Consider the following 25,231-nt stretch of genomic DNA (forward strand, 5'->3'; position numbering starts at 1 on the left):
CGTGTAGTCTAGTATGCATACGATAATACCAAACTGGAATCGCGTGCTGCCCCGAAGCCGAAGCCGTTCAAAAGTTATAAATAAAGTTTCACGCCTGTTGAACTGACGCTTCCCGACCCCGCGTGCGTATTTTCCCTCCTCTGATGTCTAGCTCTAAAACTACAACGTCTTGCCGGCCATGCTCTACACCACATTCTACTCTTCTCGACTCTCTTATATTGCACATAACTCAATAAAATCAATAAAATTCCCCGATTTTGCTAAGGGAAAAAAACAAAATATTCTATAATTTTATTTTCAAAAATTTTGAAAATTCATCCGGTTAATTTGAATGACAGCTCTTTATCTGAAATAGTAAAATAAAAAACAAAATTAATTTCCGTTGGTGGGTGAGTATAGGTTTAGATTCTAGTGAAAATTGTACTGTTTTGCATATACAATTTTACCAAAAATTCTACTAAATACTAGCGGAAAGTATTCGGTTTTTTGATTTCAGATAAGACTATCTGAATGATGTTAACGGCTGAATTAGCAAACTTTTTGGATTCTTCTTTTATACGCCTATGGTTTGAAAATGAGAAATTAGAGAAAAAAGTTTTTTTTTTTCAATCACTTAAAAATCCCTACTCTTCACTCTTGCATGGCTACAATTTCTTACGTTTACGCCGTGTGAGTACGGTTAATTATATTAAACAAGCATCGAGAATCTCTGTGGCACATATACCAGCTGCTATACGTGTTCCAGGCTTGCAGCTAGGGATGCCAGAGGCTGGGACACCACTGCCTGTATACAGGGTGTCACAACTCCAATTGACCAAACTGATAGAGGTTATAGAGGAGTTCAAACTGAGTAAATTAACCCAAAGAACATGTGGTCTCCAAAGTCGCGTTCGCGAGATACAACCGGTTAAAAAAGTCCTGCTAAGCGCCGGCATGTAGGCAACCGAGCACACTAACCCCCAGCATGTAGGCAACCGAGCAGCATCGACGACGTGCAATGTAAATAACCTTATCATTTATTCACGCTGAGCTGTGTACTAGGTTGCCTAAATGCCGGCACTTATTAGTCCAATTGCCTACGTGCCGGCGCTTAACGGGACCTTTTTAACCGTTCGTATCTCGCGAACGCGACTTCGGAGACCACATGTTCTTTGGGTTAAATTACTCAGTACGACCTCCTTTATAACCCCTATCAGTTTGGTCACTTGGAGCTGAGACACCCCGTATATAATCCGTCCTTTACGACGTAGCGGCTCATTGCCAGTGTAGGGATAGAATATGGATGGGCCTGAATACACTCGAGCCGGCGTAACTACTGCCACTGAAAATCAAAAATTTGGGGATACGTGGGTGAAAATTGCGGGGTAAAAAAAGGGAGAGGGAAGTAATTGGAATAAATTTAATCAACAAAGAGAAAAAATACCCGATACCATTTGTATGTAATAATTGCAATATACGTCTCGATTACAGGTGTTTAAAGGTGACTTGAAATCTGCCCAACGCATGTGTTATCAGTGCTTCTCTACAAAAAACGTTCGTGTGTCGAGTGGCAAAGTGTTTTGAAAGAATTCAGTGTGTAATTCATGACATGATTTGTATTGTAAATTCGATAAAATATATAAAAAATTACGAAATAAATTACGAAAGTCTGACTCATTAGAAATACTAGATCAAAATTGATTACATGATTTTTGATCAGTATACCTGACGATTCGTCCTTTCGTAATTTATTACATGGCATCTTATATATATTGTCGAATTTACAAGATAAATCATGCAACGAATAACACGTTGAGTTTTTCAAAAACATTACATGATTTGAGAGACTCGAAAATTTTCAGTTGGGTTTTGCTTCGCTGAGACACGTTTTCGGTCCGACTATTATAGCCGCTTGGTTGTGTCTGTATAGGAGAGTTAAGCGGAACGGGGTATAACCGGATCCCTCCGCTGGGTCAGACGGGCCCGTCGACTGGGCCCCGACTCTCGGATAGTTGGTTGGAGCCGTTGGGCCGGTGGCTGTGTCAGAGCCGATCAGGCCTCGCTTGACCGTCGGAGCTGCGCGCGAAGAAATAGCTTCTCGCGTTAGGAGACGGCATTCAAAAAAATTGTACAGCCATCCTAAAAATAGACATCGTGCAAAGGTGCAGGTGAAGGGTTCGAAAGTAGGAAGAAGAATTTGGTAGTAAAAAAAAAAAAAAAAAAAAAAAAAAACCGCACAAAAACAAACAACAAAGGAAATAGAGAATACAAACAAACGTAAAGTGTTCGTATAATAAAGACAGATAATAATTATAATTAGTGTATGGATTAAAAATCGAACCTATCTTCTAACGGGGAATAATCAAGGAAGAAGACCTTGACAGTGAAAATCTGTAACGTTGTGGGATTAAATTTTACCCGCGAATCGCGTTTCTCTCTCTCTCTCTCTCTCTCTCTCTCTTTCCTCTTCTCTCTCTCTCTCTATCTTTCTCTTTTCATGCACTGCGCAACGTGCCCGACGTATATAATAAATTAGTGGCCTCAGTACTGCACGAAGTATGTACCGAGAGAAAGAGGAGTAAGGAGTGAGGGGAAGAGAGAAGAGAGAGAGAGAGAGAGCGAGAGGGCGCGAGAGAAGGGCGGAGAGGGGGGGGGGGGCGATCCCCGCTTCTTCGTAAACCACGACCGTATCGCCTCGATTATACGGCCGTATATGTCAGTCGGTATAGTTGACGTTACAGAAGAAGGTCTTCGAGTAGAATATCGCGATACCTATACGACATAACTACGCGGCTTGGACTGATTCAGCTGAATCTTAGAAGTCGAGGGTGGTGGTGGTTTTTTTTTTAAATATTCGTGAAGCGTGACTTCCGGTCGAGAGTCCGATTGAGCCGTTGAACGATTATCGTTGGGACCGGAAACCGGCGGGAAGACCAATCGATCCCGTTACCATCTATCGGATTATTCTCTACGTAAGAGTGCAGTGGTGCGAGTGATACGCGAGAGTGCTGGACGATATCGTGTGACAGATGCATCGATGATCCTCGAGGAGGAAGAGGTGGGGGGACTAGGGGGAGCCGATTTCGGCGTCGATCTTCCGAGCGTCTTGAACTTGACTTGTGAGAGAGGAAATCCGAGAGCCGCAGGAGGAGGAGGAGGGGGAGGAGGAGGAGGAGGAGAGGAGGAGGGAGGCATAGGTGCGGTAGACGCAGAAGAAGAAGACGAAGAAGAAGAAGAAGAGGAGGAGGAGGAGGAGGAGGAGGAGGAGGGTGAGGCTGTCGGAGCCGAAGACCGAAACACCGAAGCACATATCGTATAAATATCACGTGAGCCATCCCCGAGTGCCTCGACGCTGGTTGCGCGGCTGAGTCTGCGCTATTTAGAAAATCTCGGCTTAGCGGGAGGCCCCGCATCTTCTCCTCTCCTCTCCTCTCTCTCCACTCATCTCATCTCATCTCGCACTAACGAGCGCCTACCGCCTCTCCGTGGTCCTGATCGTTGTCTCTTGCGGTTCTGCCGCAGGTTATTCACGCGGCCTCTCTCAGGACGCTGTACCACTTGCCATTTTCCGCTGTAGTTCCACCACGGCACATACACGTCCGCTTTTTCCCCATCGGTCCCAAGACTGAGTCCCGTCCGTCCCGTCCCCTCCTCCTCCTCCTCCTCCCTCCCTCTATCCCTACCCTCGATTGGGCCTCGTCGGAATGAACCCGCCGATCCTGTTCCAGTGACTGTGCGATTGTAATATCGTCGACTCTGTTCGGTTGTGCACGTGTCGTTGTAACTTCGTCTTAAGTGATAACAAAAAGGAGAAACGAAAAACGAGGAAATTGTTACGCTATTGAGTGCAGTGAAAACCGGAAGTGTTCGACAGCTACCGAAACGCATTGTATATACTTATAGAACGTATATACACACACACACACACATATATACATACGATGGACGAGATACATGATTAGAAGGTACTCATCATCGAGATTAAATAATTCGCTGTCATAATAAATTTCTTTTTATTTTCTATAATGATCTTTCGTGTGATTAAATAAACCGTCGAAGGTCTTTCGTATCGATTTTCAAACGTATCATTATCGATCAATTATTTTACATGTGTTAAGCGTTTATAAACGTTGTTATGGGTATGTACATGTATATATATTTACATACACTTGTTTAGAAATCGTTAATAATTGCCGCAATTTCACTGTATATTTAAGTGTGCTTGTTAAATGTACGTAAGATGTATATACTTGTACACACATATATATATATACAACAATTCGGAATTGTCAGGATGAAATCCGCAGCCCGGAGTTTATTGAGGAGTTTGCCGGATGTCGATGTAAAATGTAATTGATGCTAGTTTTTTTTTTTTTTTTTGTTTCTCTATCATATTATCACACTTTTGAAAGTGTATTGAACAAAACGTAGATACAAGAAGCTATTTTAGGAACGACTGATGTCAGGAATATCACCGTTGAAAGACAACGAAAAATTGTGACCAGGGGAATTTTTTGCTCCAGCTTAAATCTTGCGAAGACTGTTATAACAAAAACCAAAATTTTCTTTGTGCTGTAGGGATGATTAGTATTATAAGTCGAACCGGAATTCAATTTAAATCCGAATATTCTTTATAATATTGGGATGAAACTGATTTTAAGTTAAAATAATTCTTACAGAGAGTGAGAGAGAAGAAAAAAGAAAGGAATAAACAATATTAATTCGATTTCGTCGCGGATCTGCGGCGCTTATTTTTTGACAATTTGTCAATGCTGTGAAAACTGGAATCTCCGTGAAGCCAGCTGGTCTCTCTTTCTCACCCGTATATTTATAATATAATCACGGTGTATAACGTCACACTGCGATACACAAACCGAGTCGGTTTATATTGTTTATGAAAAAAGCGTCTGGTTCGATACCCGCCGTTGCTGTTTTCTTCATATTTTTAAGGGGGGACTGAAGTGAAATTTTGAAAATATCGAGTTTTTGATTTTTCAAACGACTAAAAAAGACGTGTTGTTGAAAAATTACTCCCAACAAAATTTAGATTATGGCAGAATGTGTCGTGAAAAAAATTTTTTATAAATATTTATAAAAAGTAAACAGTTTAATAAAAAAAAAGTTACGTTTTTTGCCGAGTAGAATTTTATAAAAAAACATGAAATGATTTCGAGATGGTCGGGGTTTGACACTGGTCGAGTCGGCGTGGAATACCCCATACATATAAACAAAAATCTAGTATGCGTTACTATTATTTCTCATCATAATCACTGGTACTTTATTTTCTCAAAACTATTCCGATAATTTGATGCTGCGATGGAGGCATAATAAGGCCTGAAAAAGAATTTATTCAGACATTGAAAACATTTATTGAACAGCATCGACGTCTGTAATCACAAACAAATAGTTTTCTAATTGAATCTGATTTACTTACGATTCCAAAAAAATTTAACTAAACACAATATCCCAGCAAGTCCACTTTCTATTTGTGTTATTTGTTACATTTCTGTTTGAAAGTGAATATATGACACAAATTAAAAAAAATGTTAACATAAGTTTTATTTTAAGTTGTCATATCGACATTTAATTTGTGAATTGTACTTTTCGTTTACTTAGTAATTTATTAAGAAACGGTTCAATCAACTTAAAACTTTTATTGAACCCGCTGGGACATTTTTTTTCTAACCGTGTATTCAAATCATAGTTACGAAATAATAATTTCACGTTTTCGTAATATTTTTTTTTTTTTTTTTGCCAAAATGGCGGCGAATATTAATCATTAATCGCGGTTCGGACGAAGTTCTCACACGGAGAGAAGAGAAATAGCAGATTTTACTAAGAATTGTAGGAAAAGAGGGACTCGTGAGGGTTTTTATTAAAAAATATTCAAGTCAATTGTATTTTTTACTATAAATTTAGAAAATTTTACTCTGCGCACAGTGATTTTCACTATGTTTACTGATTACCGATTCTGCATTCTACGAAAAAAGCCTTGTCGAGTAAAATCTGCTGCTTTATTTTCTTCCTGTGGCAGTATAGAAGCAGAAAATTAAGAGGAAAGGAATTCGGCTCCCTGAATCGTCGCTAATTCTGGTTTCCATGTATCGTATAATAAGTGGGAATGTGAAATTGTTGAGATATCCCCGATGCTGCCGGCGCGTGTGCAGGCAGCTTAAGGAATGCTTTACGACTGTGAGTAAGAGTGCGCGGGATGGAGAAGTTCAGAGCACCCGAATCGCCTCGGCCAATGATTCTTGCCGTTAGCGAAAGTCGATTTATTCCCGACGAATCTGAGTCTCGTTACAACGGAAAACTCCGCTTATTTATAGCCAGACTGTAACGCCCGAGTCGCACCCGCGCCAGTTTCGCGAAAATTTGCATTTTCCATTCATCTAAAGTGCGCCGGCCTCCACCTCCCCTCCTTTCTTCTTCTACTTCTTCTTCTTCTTCTTGGTTACTTTTTTTTTTTTGTTTTTTTTTTTTATCGCGTTGGAAAGAATTTTTCACAAAAAGAAGAAAGATAATGTAAAAAAGGAATTAAGAATACGAGCTTGAACAAACAATCGTGCATACCGAATTTGCTCGTGTAGATTTCAGCGAAATATTAAGAGGCACTCGGTGCAGCATCTTCGCTAATTATATTTTGGTGCGTATATATCGTCACTCGGGGATTGCGGAACTGAAAACTCCTCGCAGTGAAAATCATTTTTGAAACATTGCAAAATGATTTTTTTGAGTACTTTATTAATTGGAAAGAGTTATTATTATTATTATTGTTGTTATTATTATAGTTTTAATATATTTAAATAAATGCAATATTGCAACAATAATATACTCGAATAGCTGCGATTGATAGTTTAAAAGATATCTTTAGTCGTATTTCCTCAGGTGCAGTTGATCGCGCGATTTTCTCGTCCTTTTTTTCGACGGGGCGAGATCCTGATAGTCAAATAACGTGTATAGATTATGAAAACGAAATATTGTTTTGTAGAAGAATTAAATTTTAGATTGAAAGAATGTATAAATAAATTTGTAGCGAATTTTTCTTTTTTTTTGAAAATGGGTAAGGGCGAAGGTCACAAAATTGAATTGAGTCCACTTTTCAAATGTCAGACTCGCACCTTTTTCGAAAATTTACGAATCTGAATTCATTAATTAAGGTTCACCGAAGATTCAAAAGGTTAAAATCCTGGAACCCACTGAAATACATTTTTTTATTCTCTACAACTCAGGGGATTCGGTATTTCGTCCTTTTGGGGTTCTGATCCTTCTGAATTTTGCGGATTGAGATTTTGCTCCTTTTGAACTTTGAATTTTGATAAATAATTTTTCTACTTTTTTGGCTATCCGAAGTATCTGTCGCTCACAATTTTCAATTTCGTCACTTTCGTTTTTCTGTACTTTTACTCTCTGTGCTTTGTTTATTCGGAATGTGGACTGTTCTGAAAATACTTTTTCGGATAAAAGAGCGTTCGGTTAAATGAACTTTCGGGATAGTTATTCTGCTGTGTGACTTATCGAAAATCCCAATTTCGGTGCACTGATCATTCGTTACTTTGAAACTCGTATCTCGAAAATTTCTTCAGCCAGTCGACTTTTTCGTCTTTCGAGATTTTGGTCTTCAACCCTTTTTGAGATTTTCCTAACAGATCCCAATTGATTGGAAAAAACGTTTACAAACCGATTCTGAAGTAAAATCTTTTCGGGCTTCAAAGCTTTCTAAAAAATTCGATAACAGTATAATTCACAAAAAGTCTTTTTATCGCTTCCAATTAGAAAAAAATATTTTTCAAATTCAATCCGTAATTTATATTTTATTACGGTCGTCACTTAGTGGCTGAAATCGTTGGACAAATTTCATACTTTCTTCAATGAACAGATTTAGTAAACTGTATAAATGAATGCATAATTTCAGTCTACAAGAGGCTGCTTCGTTATTCTACAACATCATTTTGCTGTTTACATTTTATAAATCAAGATCGTATCCGTTATGTAATTAAAATTATTAGCAATTTTGGAGCAAATTATTTGACTAATAGCGCGGGCATTTGCAAAAACGTTTTAAAAAAATTGTGTCGACGAAATGATGTGGCTAAAAAAGCAAAAACGTCTGTCTCGAGTGTACATTGTACAGGTACATATGGATTGCGAGGAATTCGCAATATGCATACACACGCCTATTTTTGGCCCAAGAATGCGGGTGTGATTAAAATTTATTAGTCATCCCACCAAATGCCGTTAATTTCGCAGGTCTTTGTTCGGAATTTATGTACATAATTAATATTTTTTTACCCCTCACCTGTGAATTATGCTTGTGAAAATATGCAGGTTACTCTGACGCGTGAATTTAAATTGAAGGCAGCTGAAACAGAACAAAGACTGCAGCAATATTTCAAAATCTGGTATTTCGAAAGATGCAAAACCAGTTTCAATTACAATATTATTAAAACAGGAAGAAATGGCAATTTTTTTCAACCTCCATATTTCACTTTGATTCAACCATTTTCAAAATACCGTTACTTGAACAATTTATTTTTCTCTTCTACATTCAACGATCTTAAATAATGCTTGATAAAAATGTTTTATTTCTTTTCGAAGTAAAATTTAAAAAAAAAAATCTGCAATCCAGTTCTCATTGGCAAATTTTTTACACGCTATACGATAATAATTCTTCATCGGTTTGTTACGACACGCGGTGGAATTGTGGCCTAGTTTTCTTTCGCCTAGAGAGAGAGAGAGAGAGAGAGAGAGAGAGAGAGAGAGAGAGAGAGAGAGAGAGAGTAGTAGTAGTAGTTAATTAATTAATTAATCTCACGTGGTAATAATTCAACGTGACAAACGGGACTGCAGTCTAAGACTCGTGTTTCTATTCGATTTTATCCACACAAACACAGACATTCAAGGTTTAAAGTGTCTCCGAGTCTTCGTGGAAGAGATAAGAATCCCTCGTAGATAAGTTTCGCATTGGCACTGCAGCAGCTCTGCGACAAAGAAAACACGCGTGTCGTAATCTCCGTAATATCGCATCGTACGACTCGACTCTTCCTAACTTCCGCAAAACAGGGCTGCGAGTGGATCTGAACAATGGGCGAGATGTTAGCATTCAGGAATATTCCGTTTCCTCCATTAATCATCGACTTTTAAATTATCCAGAGCAGCTGAAAAAGCTGCGCTTCCCTTTTTTCACAAAAACTGCAGTCGCCGAATTGCAACGGGGGAACGAAATTTCTCCCGAATGAATAATGATCAGTGCAGATATTATACATCCGTTCGCTTCAAAGCGAATTCCTCCATTTTACGATGACAGTAAATTTCCTCCTGTTTTATGCAAGGTCAAGCACAACACAACTACGTCGCAATGCAGTTCGCTTGTGTCAAAATTTTTACAGCATACATGTATATATACATGTATATCTCTGCTCCAAATAAATGTCAGAGTGACGCGCGAGTTCGTTTATTTATTTATCTGGACGAATCGTAATATGTGTGTATTATAAATTCGACACCGACATGGGTTTCAATGGTATCACTGTACATATGTGAATTGATAATCCAGGGATTATATGGGGCTGGCTTTTTAATTTCGATGTATAAATTTATCTAGAGTGTAATTATTTATTAATTGTTCATTTCGTTTCAAAAGTGAGCGATTCCATTTTCGATACTTTTACACGCATGCTTTACGAAGAATATATATTTTTTTTTTCATATTCACCGTTTGATTTCGTTCGAGAATATTTTTGTTTTTATACGAATGATAAAAATCTGAGTAAAGAAAAAAGAAAAAAAAAAAGAAAAAAAGATTTCCGCTAAAAATAAGAAATAAAAACTCACAGGCTTCTTTCGAATACTTCATATTTTTTTTTAACAGCTTCGAAGATATTTCCTCTATTAGTTGGTGAATGAAAATTGACTTTTGAAAGAAAAGAAAAGAAACGTAAAAAAAAAAAAAAATTCAAACTGGTTTGTATTGGATTTTTCCAATGAGACACGTGCTAGCTGGTTTCAATTTGAACGCCTGTGCAATCGGTGCGTGCGGAAGTTCTTTGCCCTCTGGCGAAGCGGACCGGAAGTTAACGGTGCAAAACGGTTTTCGTGACACGGATGCGTTGCGAATCGATAAAATGACGTGGAGAATAAAGAGTGTAGAATCGAAACGTCATGATCAAGACAATTTTTATAAGCGATCGTGAAATAGAATATTATGTGAATAACAAAGTGGTAAATTCGGTCTTTCCGGAATATCCCAAAACGAATACTGCAAATAGGTTAAGCGAGAAGAAAGCTGCCTCTTCGTTGCACACACAATTCTTTATACAACAAAAGTACGTTACGCGTTTTTTCACGAAGAACGAAATTGAGGTTAGGGTCGCGCAATATCAGATTCGGTCGTGACTGCGCATGCGCGGAGTACAGAAAAGTGGTCTTTTCCGTACCGCGCGCATGCGCGTTCGCAGATTCGCAGATTCGCTCTAGGGTTATAGAAACGGGTAATTTGTGCACGGAAAAGACACAAACGAAAAAAAAACACACGCAAAACATGCTCGCATTGTACAAAATTTTACGTTCCCTCGATTTTCTCTTTCTCGACTTTACCCGGGTCATGAAGGAATCTGTTTTCGGACTCGGTGCATATCTTGTTAATTTTAATTTCGCAGGGTGAGGGAAGGATGAAGAATGCCCCGCGGCGCCGGGGAAGGAGGCGAGAGGGCGAGCAGTGGTGGCGGATTCGGAGGATGGCTCGGAGGGGCTGCCAGAGCAATGACGGGAGGAGCTGGAGGAGGCTACGTTGTCCTCGGTGGCACGAGATACGGCCTCAGACTGTCCCAGGTGAGCCTCTATCTCGCTGTGTGTCGTTGTGTGTTGTTTTGGTTTCGTTTTTTACTTCTTTTTCTTTTTTCAATTTTTTAAGGAAGCATGAACGGTAATTAATTCTTTTCCCGAAAATTAATTATAATTTTACAAGGATATATACATATATATACGTTATCTTAGGGTGGTCCTCATTAGGGACTTTTTCGAAATTTGACTCCCCCCTCCCCCCGCCCTTGAGATTGGATCGAAAATAAATAAAAAGAAATCTACCGAAAAGCACAGGTCTCTGTTTTAATCCTAAAGCCTAAATATTGTATATGTATTAGTTATTATTTGTTTAAGATATTTGAATACCTTTTGACCTTAAATAACTTTTGGAAAAGTAGATTTATGATAAAATGATAAAAGACCTTTGTTGTAGAGCGTTGAATCTACACAATACAAAAATACTTTCTGCTGTTATCAGTTCAGTAATGTGTAAGAAAAAAAATTCAGATGTGAAATATAAAATCGCGGTGATCCACCTCCAAATATCAACATTAAGAGCTGAAACTTGGACAGTAACTTTTTTTGTCATTTGAAACAGTATCTTCGACTTGAATTTTGAAAATAAAAGAGTCGATTTTTTTTATAGAGTTTCATACATACACTTGATTGTGATACTTACTATTTGGAAAAAAAATAATTTATAAGTGTAAGAAATTAATCGGCATTGATGCTACTATTTAACAAAAATATCAGCATCGGCAATAGAACATCTTATGTCAAGTGTACAAATAAGTAAAATTTTAAGTGGGTACAGCTGACAGAATACTCTATAGACGATGTTGACGTTTTTATTGAATACTAGAATCAATGCTCACTGATTTCTGAAATCCACAAATTTTTTCTTAAATTTTTTTACAAATAATTGATCCTGTGACAAAATGAATACTGAAACTGTAAAAAAACAGGTGTATTTTGAATGGGAAATTTAAGTGTGATGGAGATCCGAGTTTTGAATCAAATTTTTATTTAATCTCTTGATCTGGGGGTCAGGCAAGTCAAAATTCCGAAAAATTCAAAAAAACGACCTCCCTAATATATATGTGTACAATAAAGTATTGCCAGTTTTTTGATCATCCTTCTTTATAAAACCGAGTGACGAATTTTCATCTCTGTTCTTTTACCGGAAAACTATAATTCACTCGTTAATCACTCATCATTAACAAATATCTGAAAACAGTTTCTTAATGAAGTGAAACGATAAGGAAATTGTTTTTCCCGAGTGAACAATGGTTCAAGTATCCAAAGAAGACAGAGATAGACAAAGCACTATTGCACGATAAAATTTACCCCAGCAATTAAAAATCTGTTTGCACGAAAATTCGATAAAAAGAGAGTAAAAATAAATAAAAAACAAAAAAAAATTTCCACGTCGAAATTCGACAACTCAAAAATAATCATATCATTCATTGTCGAATAACAAAGTTCGTATAGACGAAAAAAAATTGAGCATGATAAGCGAGTTCGAAAAAGTGTTAAAAAAAAGAAAAAAAAAAAAAAAAAACGATGAAAAAAATAAAACAAAACACCAACCACACGCACACATATTTATTACTACATGGTGAAAACGGGTCCCTGCGGACCCCTAAGGTGACGAAACCCTGCCGACAGGAGAGCATCCCAGCGTCGAGTGGTCGGGATCAAGATTCGTCGCAGGATCGTCGGAAGAAACGAAACTCGCGAGAAACGGCGGGAGATTCGAATTCCCGGGAGCGTTTGACAGACAAGCCGGCTGGCGGCGTTGGTGGTGACAACAAGCCGGGTTTGGACCTGGCGAGCAGCGTCGCCGATTGCTGCTGCATCGGGCCCCGTTCCCGGCTGCCGCTTCCCCGCGTCTCTTCCTCGTCGACGGGGGCGACGCTCGGCGTCGGGGGCGTCGGGGGCGTCGGGGGCGTCGGGGGCGGTAACAGCGGAATTAGTAACGGGCCGCCGACGTCGCAGCGACAAGCGGAGCCACCGGCAACGGCGGGACAACTGCCGCCAAACTTGGCGGCTAATAATAAACAAGGAGGCGGTTTTCAGCCAGCCAGCCACGGATCGGCCGCGACCTCACTCCCAGCCTCAGTGGTCCACTCAGTGTCGGTGCCACGACAGCTTGCCCAGTGGACCAAACACCAAACCCTCAAGTTACAGGTTGGTAGAGACCTCTTTTCGTCCACCCTCCGAGTGAGCCTCCCTCCTCCTTCCTCCCTCGCCGATCCTTCGGAAAGAAGTTCCATCGTCAACGGTGTACCGTTCCTTTCTCTTTCTTTTGCATCTATGTCTTAACCAATATCGATACATTGCACATCGAGGTGCGTGACTTTTGGCGGATTGTTGAATAAACGTCGCATCACCGTGGAGTGCGTTTTCGGTCAGCTGATAAATCGGGGTGTAAGTAACGACGAAACGATGTGGGTACCTGCTCGTAAGGATGATGATAAATACGCAGCTGGTGTTGTGGCATATACTTGGGAGTCTGAGACCACGGGTGTATAGGTGTGGAGTTGGTGCAATATTTATAGCCTCAAGTTCAGAAATTTCTTGGATAACGATTCGCACAATGACGTAAGAGACGCGACGCGGCTCGGCGTGAGGCGACGACGACGATTCTTAACCGAGGAAATAATTGCTCTGGCATAACTATCGCTCTTCGATTTTGGTGTAACGTATGACGTCGAGTTTTGTCTTCTGCTTGGACAGGGTGCCTGAGATTGCCAAGAAATTGTGTAACGCAACGAACGGTGGGATTATTCGTTCCGATATACCCAATTCGAGGATGCGGCAATTTTCCGCACCTTATGATACGTCGTAAGTCACGAGGGTGGGGAAGAATCGGAGCAGTAACGGTGGGATAAAAATTCGCGAAAAGCAGCAGCCCGATTACCGCTCTGCGACTTGCCAAAGACCTCGGGCCTCTGGATTTGCACAACTGTTTAACGCCTGTTTACGAAACTCCAGAATAACGGTGCTGCACACTCAGTTCAAACCGCTGCCGTCGCATTTTATCCGCGTGAAAACTCGTTTCAAAACTCATTTCCACGAATTATTGGCCGCAGGTGCGGAGTCACCATTTTACTTTTTGAATCCGTTCATTTCGAGTCCAATTGAACTGTCTCCAAGGTTTTTGCACCCTGTTATTTATTTGTTTATTTATTTATTTTTTTCTTTTCTTCAACGGTGACAAATTTTTACTTCATTTCTTTTACCAATTACCGTGCTTCACATTCATGGCCACAAGGTTGCCTCGTCGTTGTTGAAATATTTACCTTGACGCTATTTTCTGTCCAAATCAAAGGATATCTTTACCCGAGGGGGAAAAGAATCGGAGTAGGGGATCAAAAGAAAAAGAAAAGTCTGAAATACCTTGGAAAGCCCAATCACCAGTTAAAACTAACAATCGAAAGGCCACCGAGCTCGTTTGCCACGGTGAGAAAAAATACAGTTCGTTACTCTCTTCGCCGACAGGAGCCAGCTGTGACAGCAGTGGACCGTTTGCACAGATTCCGTTGGAGTGGGGGCGGAGGGGGGAGCGGCAAGAAGTCCTCTTCCAGCCCCCGCAGCGACAAGGCCGAGCGTCTCCGAGAGCTGACCGAAAAGCTGAAGGTCCCAGCGCCGGTACCACCACCCCGAAGGCCGTCGAGGTTGCACGCCTCTTCGCCGCCGCCGATTGGAGGCCATCAGCAGGTGAGTTTTGGGTCGATGCGATGACCTTGGGGGTGTTTTCTTTCCATTTTCTTTCTTAACACTTTCGACGAAATTGCAGAATCCGCAGACCCAGAATTGCGGAAGTTTCGAGGAGCGTCCGGTGGGCCTGAGGAGTTACACGTACAGCGAGGGGAGCGGCAGCAACAACTCCTCATCGTCGTCAGGAAATCAGTCTAGGACCTTACCTAGGAGTGAGAGTGTCAGTGAAGAGTGTGTTAGTGCAGCTGGAGACCCGGTTCTTCAGAGCAACGGCAACGGCAACGGTAACGAGACGAGTAACGGTGCCGGTTCCGTCAGACGGAAACAGGGGAAGGGAAAACCACCCCTACGACACGAGGAGAGGATTGACAGTGCCGTCGATGACGGGAGGGTGCTTTCAAGTGAGGGTGGTAACAGTGACGCGAGACACTTGCGCCAGTACAGTGATTCTGTTGTGGACAGTGCCCGAAGCCTCGCCGAGCTCTGTGAGGCCCCGCCGAACGCCGCTTCGGCTCGCGGATCGGACCCGGAGGCCCGAGACGCCGTCACTCGCCTCGAGCCGAGGGGCCCGCTTCTCTCGTTTCACAGGAGCGGCGCCCCCTATAGAAGCGCGTCCTTCGGCCAGGTCGACTTCAACCACGGTAAGTCGGGGTGGAGACTCTCCGCACTGAGTGGGGGTGAAAGGTTGGAGGGTCGATTTTTGAAAATTTTTCTAAATTTTGAGTGGCTGAGGTATCGAAATTTCAAACATGCGAGAGTACATCAACGAAAGACGTTACTGATTGTAAATGACCGCTAATCAGTGATACTTAAAAAAATCAAGATTTCGAACAATTCATCTTTTGTTATATTGCATTTTCGCGTGTCTGAAACTTCGATACATCAGCCATTCCAAATATTGATCCTTTCAAGTTTTGACCCCCACTCGAAGCGAGGATATATTGAATATGGCGGTGAAAAGAGGCGAAGGAAACGTTTGAGAAACGACTGAAAATGTCGGTGGGATTTGGAAATTTATACATTTTGACAATCGGTTGCTTTATTCGATTTGACTTCTGTAATGTGATTTTTTAATTTTGTAAGAATCAATTTATCGGGGGCAGTGTTATTGAAGTTATGGGCATTAATAACCACAACATCCGGAAATGCACATAACACCGCAAAAGCCCTGAACCGATTAATAACTTCCCATTTGCGGTTCATCCACTCTTGACACATCGCGTCAAAATCCATCAATATCCATAACTCCTTTCAGTCGATTCTTATGAAAAAACGGTAAATGAATTGCAAACTACTTAATGTCAAATAAAGCAAACCTCTCTCGAATTGGATAATTGGTTGTCAGGATATGGACCCTCGAAATTCATCCGCTTTGTCACCCATTTACTCGTACTACCCCGTCAATTGAAACAAGCAAACAACAATTGAAGAACCGAAATAAACTTCCTCCCTCTAAACAAGCCAAATTGCTTTTCTATGAGTCAAAGGAACCTATATTTTGTCAATACTTGATTAACGAGTGATGGTATGCCATCCCAGCCCCTTTTCCAACCTCTAACGACCCCTCATTTCGTCACTGCGCAGGTAGCCGACTCAGGGTTCAGCCGCATTCGAAATTCGAGCGGGACGAAGGCCGCGATGTCAGGGCGAGCACCCTGCCGAGGCGTCGAGGGGAGGCGAGTCCCACCCCCGCCTCTCCGTCGCACAGTCCAAGTCGGCAAAGCCCCAGGGCCAGCACCACGAGCGTCGATAGCGCTGTAGGAAGTGCCGAAGGCCTCGGGAACCAGGGTCAGGAGGAGGTCAGGCCCAGGAGTGACGGCTCCGACAGCCTCGCCACCTCCAGTGCCCTGACCAGCCCCGAACCCCCCGTTCCCGAGAGCCACGAGCCCCGGGTTGACCTCGTTCAGCCTGATCTACCCGCCCTTGAGTGTCTTCCCGACAATTCCGACGTCCTTGAAACAGCCGTCGAGGAGGTCGTTCACAGAGGTGAGTTCCTTCCGAGTTTGTGAAATTTTCTTTCTGTGTTCTTTTTTTTTTATCGTGAACAATCGTCTTGGAATCGGGTGTGAAATTTTCTGCTTCAAGATTTGCTAGAGGTTCTCAGATATTCGAAGGGGATTTACGGTTTCAAGTTGGCTGGTATTCGCGTAGAATTTATGTTGCTTCATAATCTGACTCACTGTTCTGGTATTTCACTATAAATCTTAGAAATTTGGCGAGAATTTCGATGAAATTTCACCGGAACGTTTTTTTTTTTTTTTTCATTTTTTATCTAGAATTCATCGTACTCGATCGAATAAAGTATAATATATCTACTTTTGAATTCAAGGAACTATTGTTCAGGGACCCTTTTTAGTATTTCATTGGCGTAGAAACCGAATCATAAAAAATTCGTTAGTAGGTGTTAAAATTTATTTCATAATCGAAGGAAGAAGAAGAAAAAAAAAATAAAACAAACAAATAAATTAATAATGTAAAAACAAAATCACGTAAAATCGAATCCGCGAAGTAAGGGGCCCCAGTTTTAACAATTATCGATCCGCGCTCCTTTTCCCAGACTCGAAGATCGAGCCGCACGAAGTTATAGTGACGCCACCGCCAGAGGAGCCACGGTTGAGTCAGGCCAGTGAGGGCAGTGAGGCACCGTCGGAAACGCCCTCGGAGGCTTCATCGCCGGGAAAGCCTCGACGGTACCGAGGCGACACGAGCAAGCGACGAAAAGGGGTCTACATAACGCAGTGGCCGGAACCCTCGGATGCGGACAGGAACAAACTCGCTGCCCAGAGCAGCGAGGAACGCGACGACGTCCCGGCGACGCCAAGCGACCTTTCGGACTGCGAAGGCCAAACGCCACGGAGGTAAGGGATTCTCCTTAAGAAAAAAAGAAGAAAGAAGAAAGGCACCATCCAAAGCCCTGAGGTCCTCGAGTCATGAGTTCCACATGTTTTATCTTTTTTTTACCCAGATACAGCAAGCGACCGCTGCGCGGACCTTACGGGCAGATGCTCGAGGCCGAAATGGCGAAGCCTAGGACCCCGGACATCGGCCTGATGGACGGGGGCCTCAGACCCAGGCGCAAGGTGTCGGCCAACCTCTCCTACAGCGCCGGCACCAACAGCGGCTCGGAACCTCCGACTCCATGTCATCACAGGACCACGTCTAGCCCCAGCAAACTCGAAGGACTTCCTGGACCCAGTCCTGAATTGCTCGCCGAGCTGCTGAGGGGCTCGTCTGAACGGGTTGCTCGCGCACCGACGACTCATCGAAATGTGAGTCTACTGGTTGATTTGATTTGCGGATACTGTGTGCGTGTGGAGGCTGACCTCTAGGCGTATCTACGTCAGGGAATTTCAAGGTCCGTAGACAGACGAGTCGACAAGGGAAGTCTTTGCTTGGTCGCCATTTTTGTTCTAATTTGTATACAGTATTTGGGTTTTATACTACAGTCTGACAATGGCAATCGCCATTTTTGTTCCTACGGAAAATTCCTCATGCAAAGACCTTCCCTTTTCCACTTTTCTGTCTACGGACCTTGGGAAATGTTTATTGGGATTCTAGCTGATGTGGAGCGACTTTATTCGATGGCTTGATCGTAACGAACTCGCGTTATTCGAATCGAGTGAATAATTCGGTTGTCTCGATAGATTTCAGCATCGAGGAGAACCTCTGAGGGTTTCTTGTTCTCATGATTTTAGCGAGATTATTCTCTTCTCTTTCATTTATATTTTGCAACTGGTTACCTAACTGGAAACGAAATCAACTTCGTCTATGTTCCACGATCGAATTGCGCAGATGGTGGTCACGTCGTTTAAACTAGCTTCATCGGTCTTGTACCGCGCTGCGACAAATCGATAAGGGCGCATCTCCACGCGTCTGTTGCGTCGTTTCAAACCGACGCATAGCTGCGCAATACGCGTTAGACCAAATTGGGTCGAACGACTCTGCAGATATTAAATGTATCGCTGCAGCGCAGCTTGCAGGGGAGCCAAAGTGCTCGGTGTTATTTGTAATCCCAAAGCTGAAGAGAAGTCGAAGAAAAAGAAAAAACGAGCGAAGAGGGGGGAGGGAATACACGTGGATAAACAGAAACCAATTGAGAGCGAGTTTAAATTACTTTTGGTTGAAAAATCGGTTCTTCGCGAGTTCTTTCTTCTTCTTCCTCCTACTGCTTATTCGTCAATATTATAATTTGCGCTATCTGCAAATGTTTACCGCGATTCTAACGAACTTTGTATAAGTACTCGAGCAGTGGTTAAAACCCAAGATGGTATCCAAGGTATACGCGTTACACAATTTATCTACCTTGCGCAAAGTGTTCGAGATCACTGATCGCGACCGACCATTCAGGATATCGAAAATTTGGGTTAAAAAAACGAGATTCGAAAGTAATTTCGACGGATCCGAGAGAAAAACGAGCCGACGATCATCCTCCTTGGTCGAGATTCGTGCGCAAGCCACGAGACACAACGTGGCAGGGCATAATCTAATAATATTCGACGATATCTCGACGTCGAATGCCGTTTGGTCGGTCCCTGGAGTTCGTCGACGGAGGGATCGTTCGGGTCTCTGAGTCAGGGTTGAAGTTCCGATTTGAAAAGATCCGAGAGCGAAACTTGAAAAAGAGAAACTTAAGCATCGGATTTCGGACCATCCTCTACTTCGATGTTTCGTCAAAGTCTGATTTCTGTTTTTCAAGCTTCGCCGTCAAAAAATTTGAAACATTTCAAATTCGGAATCAGGACCCAAGAGCCGGTGGTGGGCATGCAGACGCGGGGGCGAATCGAGCTCTTGGTCCCGGTGCTGCAGAAGATGATATTCCGGGCCAAAGATACACGTACTTTATACCTGAAGACAGCGCATCTGCGTCTCGCCGTTTTCTAAAGCACCAGAAAACCGAACCACGACCCAAAGCGACGATTTCACTCGGTCGCCAACTGTCTCGTCGCTTCCTCCGCCTCCCTCCTTCTCTTTTACCGCCCCCCGCGGCTCCATTTGACGCAATTTTCCGACCTTGCGTAAGGCCTGCGATTCGCGACGGGCGCCTAGTTATATACCAGCTTGTATATAGTTGAACGCGTATTCACACCTACGTCAAGAATTTTTTAGCAGTTTTTTTCTCTCATTTTTTTTCGATTTTTTTTTCGTTTTTTTTTTTTGCAGTTTTTGTTTCTTCGTTTCTGTAAGATATTTTTTCTTTTAATTTTTCCGACTTCTGCCTGTCACATACTTTGGTTTTATAAATCTTTGTACTCATCTACGTTTCAACGATTCTATTTATAATATTTCGACTCAATGAATTTTAAGATTCATCCAATATTTTCACCCTTATGTTTTTTATTTTTAGTCTTCACTTTTATACACCAAGTGAAAAAATTTTTCACATCGATTGCCTACGGCGAGCATTTAAGTGTTATTATAATTATTGTCATTGATAATAATATCATTTATGCGTAATGTGCGTAATGAGGAAACGCACTGCACCGGAAATCGGAACTGCTGACTGCGAGTTGTTGGTATGGATATCTTTCCATTTTTTTTCTGTTTCATTTTTTTTGATTGAGCATATTTTTTGCATAGCTCATTCGCACGTGCACATGAATGCGAGTTTAATATGTTCAATAATCGTCACTCGGTGCGAAAATATTCTTGTATATCCTAAAAATTTATTGCCTGCGCTATAAGAAGTATAAAAATTCAGACGATCGAATCAGTTATGAAAATCGACGGAGAAGAAGGTAAACGGAAATCACACGAATTATCAGAAGATCAGAAATTTGGAGATTTTTAATTTTTAATACGAATTGTAAATTCAATTCAGCAACAAACGAGTTGAAAATACATAACAAAACAAATTAAAATTGCATAACGAATCGGGGGGATGGAAGCGGGGACAAATGTTTTTTTATTCCGTAAAATTTTTGCTAAAAAAATTTCTTCTAATACAATTATTTCTAAGAGATTTGTAATTTTAATTACACCGCGTGCGATTACGTGCAGCAGATGTATTATGCAGATGTTGTATACAACGTATATGCATATACATATAGGTATGTGAAAACCCTACGTAATCGTAAATTAAGTTATCGATCGAATTCCTCAGGGCTTGCCAAGCAGGCCCGAATGCATCGTTCCAAGCACCCAAAAGTTTATTTTCGGGCATTTGGATTATAAATTTATATTGTTTTGGCCCGAAGCCCAGCTGGACAGACGAACGAATAGACAGCGTCGCGGTCTCCTCGTCCCCCCGTCGCCGCGATAATTATTGTCGTTCTTGTTGTTGTTATTATTACTGCCAAATTTCTGCGAACATTTCCAAGATGCGTTAAGAGCTATTTGCAGGAGTAATAATTTCCATAAAAATCAGAGCAGCTGTGCACAAATTCAGTAAAGAAATTTTCAAAAAGTTGTTGTTTTTTTTTTTTTTTTTCACAAAATTCGTTTTCGCCAAAAGTCGATGGCAAATTTCAGGATCAATTGTATTTCACAATTTCACTGGGATATATGTGAGCAAGTTCCCCCTAACAAATTTGTGCATTACATTTGTTTATACAATACCGAATCACTGGGCGCATGTGTATATATATATATATATATAAGCACTTTTCACCGTTACGCTATCGTCGGCTAAAGGAAATATTTGAGTGTACAATCTCCCGAAGCATGCCCGTCTAGTAGTGCACTCAAGGATCTATACATAGATCACATATTCGGATCACAGCCTCATTTTCGGGGGTCGCGGTTTATAAAACCTCGTGAGATTCTCAGCTGGTTCGATGGATGAAGAATCTCCTCGATTTGTTGACGTTTCTCTTCTTCTAGCAGTTTTTTTTTTTTCTTTTTTAGTTATTTTTTTACTGTCAGTTTTCTTCTTTTTTTCCAAAGATTTTTTGGCAAAATAGTTAATTCACGGATTCCTCGTTTGAGAAGCTACCTCAAGTATTTGGTTCAAAAAGCTGATCAATTTTCAGAATTTTTTTACAAATACATTCGATCGACCGAGTCAAATTTTTACACTCAGTTACTACAAGGTTTTATGGAGTTTCTGTGATGGATTTTTTTTTTTCAATCAATAACGGAATTATTGTTGATACGAATAAACGAAAAAAAAAAACAATTCTTTCAAAACGGCGTGGATCGAATTTCGAGATCTATTCGTTCAATTGACTTGAAATTTGGCCAAGTCCTTGATTATAAAATTTTCTATAGAATCATTGAATCGTTTTAAAAAATGGTCGATCATCGAAAATCGGACGTTTTTTTTCATCGACTGACTACTTTCACAGTTTTGGAAATTATTTAAAAGTATGTAATTTGTACAAAATTTTATAATCAAGTAAGTTCGTGTTTACATTTACAAGTCAATCATACGAATAGATTTTAAGATTCGATCCACGCTCGTTTTAAAAAAGAACATAGTTTTTTGTGTCAATAATAAGTCCATTGTCAATTGACATTATACTAAAAAAATAAAAATGGAACAAACATCTGAAATTTCCGAAAAATCCGATATCCAATTGAGGTCAAAAACAAAAACAAAAGAATGAAATCATGTTGAAAATTGACGTGTTTTTTTTGGATCGAATCCTTACGCTAGTGGCTCAACGCAGTTTTTCAGTTACGAATCCCGATAATTTTCCTCGTGGTTTTTGGGGTTACATTATATTGCAGACGCGACACAACGTCGTCGTCTTCGTCGGATTTCGAGTTGATATCCAGACTAAACACGCGACGCGACGGGGCGTCTTAGTAAATACATCGTTATTGCAAAAATATGTTTTGATATAATAATTTAATGGGGCGCCTGTCGACGTGCGGATTGCATTGCTTAAATCGCATCGGATAAAAGTGTCTGATGCTGTTTCTTCTTCTGCTTTTTCTTCTTATACTTTTTCGCACGCAGCATCATCGGATCGCCTTGAACCCGAAGAATTTCACTGGTTTGATCAATACTTTCGTTATTCACCTCGCAGGAATCGAGGACAAGGCTGATAGGCCAAAAGTTCATACTTTTTGGCGATTTCGCAACGAGATAATAATCGCACATTGAACATTTTTACATCATTCGAATATAGAAAAATATGGGGTATCGAAATCAAAAAGAAAAGCTTCGACGTCGATTCTGCGTTTGAAATCGATTTGAAATACTTGAAAATCCAGTAAATTCCTTCGATTTAATTCAAAATGGTTCGTTTTATTCAGAAGAACACTTTTTACAAATCTTTAAAACCAGATTCCCTTATTTCATTCTAATAATGAATTCGATATTTATTATGCAAAAGTGTAATATCGGTTTTTCAGAGTGAAACCGCACGAAATTTACTGGAAATTCAATTACTTCGAAGCGATTTGTGCACAAGACTTCCAATTTTTGCATTCTCGAAAATGTCCTCTGATTGTGAGCTGATGAGTTGATACATATAATAAAATGATAAATACTCTAAAAGTACGATCATTTTGTTAATTGATGAATTGATAAAAAGTGTCAATTTCTGATCTACGAGATTTTTTAATGGCAGGTTCACTTTTTCATTTTCATATTTTCATCCGAAATTTGACATGGTATAGTGATTTTGAAAAATTGATCTTGAGTCTTGTATAAAAAATCATTTTCTGAGGAGGCATTGTATTCCAATCCAAATTTCAATTTTTCAATCACACCTTTCCCGCGCGTGAAACAAATAAAAAATATAAGGGATTCCAGAGCAAATTTTGCCCGCCAAGGACGCGTCGCGTCGCCTCGCTGGCAGCTTGACGCAGGTGGTAACTTCCGGCGTCGCCCACCAGGTGGCTGCGTCACCGAGGCAAAATTTCTGCCCCCGCTTCGCCCCTCAAATGAAACTATACACTCTTGGTTGACTTAAATTTAGAACAACCGCAGCCATAATATACGTGTGTGTATGTAAATCCAACTATAATGCCGAACAAAATCTTTTAAATTTCATTTTTCCTTCCCTCGGAAGAAATGTTATTTTTTTTACTCGTCACCGTTTTCTCACAGTCGAAGAAAAAATTCATTTCAAATCGATCGTTTCGTTTCACCCTGAATAACGTGCCATTTTTTAATCATCTAAAATCTATAAATAATAATTAATCAATCGATTAATTATATGCAGAGATCACTTGCGTATTGCAAAGGAATTTACTGTTTTTTATCTCAATCATTCTTTTGTCGTACTATAGACAATTGAGATAGAGAGAGAAAAAATAATATATACATACATTATACACTTATTCAAGTCTCATAAAAATTTATTACTCAATTGTTTTGTGGTCTATTTATTTTTCGAACATAATGTTTCTCTTTTTTTTCACTTTTGTTCATTTTCCTAGTTTCTAATCCGCCTCGAGGTCAGGCATTTTCATTTCGTCCGATGCCCTCGACACCTATATTCATCATTTTACATACACATAATATAAAACGTGAGTATATATATGGGGCGTTCCACGTCAAATCGGACGGTTTAAAACATTTCGATTTTTGATTTCTTAAATATTTTGGTATTTTTTAGTACCCTTGAAAAGAGCCTTCCGGGTAAATTTTGAGATTTTTATCATAACCTGTTAAAGAAATATAAGATTAGAAAAAAAATCGCGCTTTTTTTTTTTTTTTTTTTTTTGTTCATAACTTTCTGAATAATCGTTCAAATTAAAGTTTATTTTTTTAATTTTCGATCTTAGATGGCTCTTACAGTGTTTTTAAATGAGATTTTTGAGTTTGAAATGTTAAATCGTGTTTTTGAAAGCGAGTGTAATTTTCAATTTTTTTTAAAATTTGTTATCTTTTCAACAAGTAATCAAAAAAGTCTCAAATTTGACCAGAAAGCCTTTTTTCAGGGGTACTAAAGACATTAAAAAAATTAGGGAAATCAAAGATCAAAATTTTTCAAACCGTCCGATTTGGCATGGAACGCCTCATATATGTATATGTACATACAGGTATAGTTAGGCGGCGCGTCGATTCCGATGACGTCCCGTTTCAGTTTACCGTATGTTTAGTTGCTAGGAAATAATCAGTTCTGGTATGTATATCCGATGCATGTACATGCATGCAGAAGGTGCGAAAAGCAGTATCTCGCGTTCCAAAAATAGACAATATATTGTACCCTTTATCGGCAGCTTATTATTATAATCGCGGTAAGTTTGTTCCGCCAAATAAATGATAACGCGTCTCCGATCCATACGATATGCCTGTGCATAATGTAGATCCTATAATCACGCATCGGTGTACATATATATGTATGAATTTGTTAATAATTTTCAATGAAACAATTTTTGTTTAATTAAAATCCGTTCTCTCATCTTTAAAATAAAAAAAAGAACCTTCTAGCTCAAATATAACCGGAGTTATGAATTTTTTGAAATTAGTCTGCAAGCCAAAAATTACCAGATTTTCAAATTTTTGATCCCCTCTGTTTTCCAAAATATGTGGAAAAGAAAAAAAATTCTTCGAATACGTATCTCTTTTTTTCGATATAGAACCAGGTAAAAAAATTAAACTAAAAATCAAAAATGTTTCGGCCAGAAAGGTGTTCGGTTTTTAACAGAATATCCCATATGTATATTCCATCATCGTTTAGTGGAAAAATGTAAGTACCTGCTCAATAAATTTACAGAGTTTACTTTTCCAATTTTTATAGTTCTCGATATTCAGTCGGATGAAGCTTTTTTTGTTGTCGTTTATCAACTTTTCGAAAAATTGTAAATGAAAATGGGAAACTTATAGTCA

The 25,231-nt window shown here is 40.2% G+C and overlaps 1 protein-coding gene across 6 annotated transcripts in view; it reads left to right on the forward strand.

The window, feature by feature from the left end:
* Positions 1-3,907: 3,907 nt before the first annotated feature.
* Positions 3,908-25,231, forward strand: part of LOC124414506 (rho guanine nucleotide exchange factor 10-like protein) — a 46,281-nt gene continuing 24,957 nt past the window's right edge. For 2 of the 6 annotated variants that reach the window (XM_046895454.1, XM_046895455.1), the window contains exons 1-7: positions 10,638-10,809; positions 12,430-12,972; positions 14,287-14,504; positions 14,590-15,146; positions 16,090-16,491; positions 17,063-17,363; positions 17,471-17,774. In XM_046895454.1, the coding sequence (XP_046751410.1) occupies positions 10,657-10,809; positions 12,430-12,972; positions 14,287-14,504; positions 14,590-15,146; positions 16,090-16,491; positions 17,063-17,363; positions 17,471-17,774 (2,478 nt within the window). In that variant the 5' untranslated portion in view covers positions 10,638-10,656. Of the gene's footprint in view, positions 3,945-10,637; positions 10,810-12,429; positions 12,973-14,286; positions 14,505-14,589; positions 15,147-16,089; positions 16,492-17,062; positions 17,364-17,470; positions 17,775-25,231 lie in introns of those variants that run through there. The other 4 variants (XM_046895456.1, XM_046895458.1, XM_046895453.1 and 1 more) reach the window with 3 other exon arrangements.

Source organism: Diprion similis, chromosome 14, assembly GCF_021155765.1.
Source record: "Diprion similis isolate iyDipSimi1 chromosome 14, iyDipSimi1.1, whole genome shotgun sequence".
Lineage (NCBI taxonomy): Eukaryota > Metazoa > Arthropoda > Insecta > Hymenoptera > Diprionidae > Diprion > Diprion similis.